Source organism: Apaloderma vittatum, unplaced genomic scaffold, assembly GCF_000703405.1.
Source record: "Apaloderma vittatum isolate BGI_N311 unplaced genomic scaffold, ASM70340v1 scaffold12887, whole genome shotgun sequence".
NCBI classification, from domain to species: domain Eukaryota; kingdom Metazoa; phylum Chordata; class Aves; order Trogoniformes; family Trogonidae; genus Apaloderma; species Apaloderma vittatum.
Window position 1 is genome coordinate 14750 of NW_009727870.1, and position 410 is coordinate 15159.

The window sequence follows — 410 nt, forward strand, 5'->3', positions numbered from 1 at the left end:
CGCGCCCGATGTTCAACCAAGCCATTAAGCCCTAATGTCTGATGTTTTTGTGCTTTTAGGCATTCGTATGTTAGATGGCGATGTAACAGATGTTGTTGAAGCGAAGTCGCTTGGCATCAGACCCGATTACATTGACATTTACAGCGCGAGCTGGGGGCCAGATGATGATGGGAAGACAGTTGATGGACCTGGTCTATTGGCCAAACAGGCTTTTGAGCATGGCATTAAAAAGGTGTGGATCCAGCGCCCAGACGCGCTCGCTTGGCATCAGACCCGATTACATTGACATTTACAGCGCGAGCTGGGGGCCAGATGATGATGGGAAGACAGTTGATGGACCTGGTCTATTGGCCAAACAGGCTTTTGAGCATGGCATTAAAAAGGTGTGGATCCAGCGCCCAGACGCGCTC

At 50.7% G+C, this 410-nt stretch overlaps 1 protein-coding gene across 1 annotated transcript in view; it reads left to right on the plus strand.

The window, feature by feature from the left end:
• Nucleotides 1–232, plus strand: part of LOC104277267 (proprotein convertase subtilisin/kexin type 6-like) — a gene marked incomplete at both ends in the record, with an annotated part of 9765 nt that extends 9533 nt beyond the window's left edge. The window contains one exon of the mRNA XM_009873852.1: nt 60–232. Within this exon, the coding sequence (XP_009872154.1) occupies nt 60–232 (173 nt within the window). The remainder of the gene's footprint in view (nt 1–59) is intronic.
• Nucleotides 233–410: the final 178 nt, after the last annotated feature.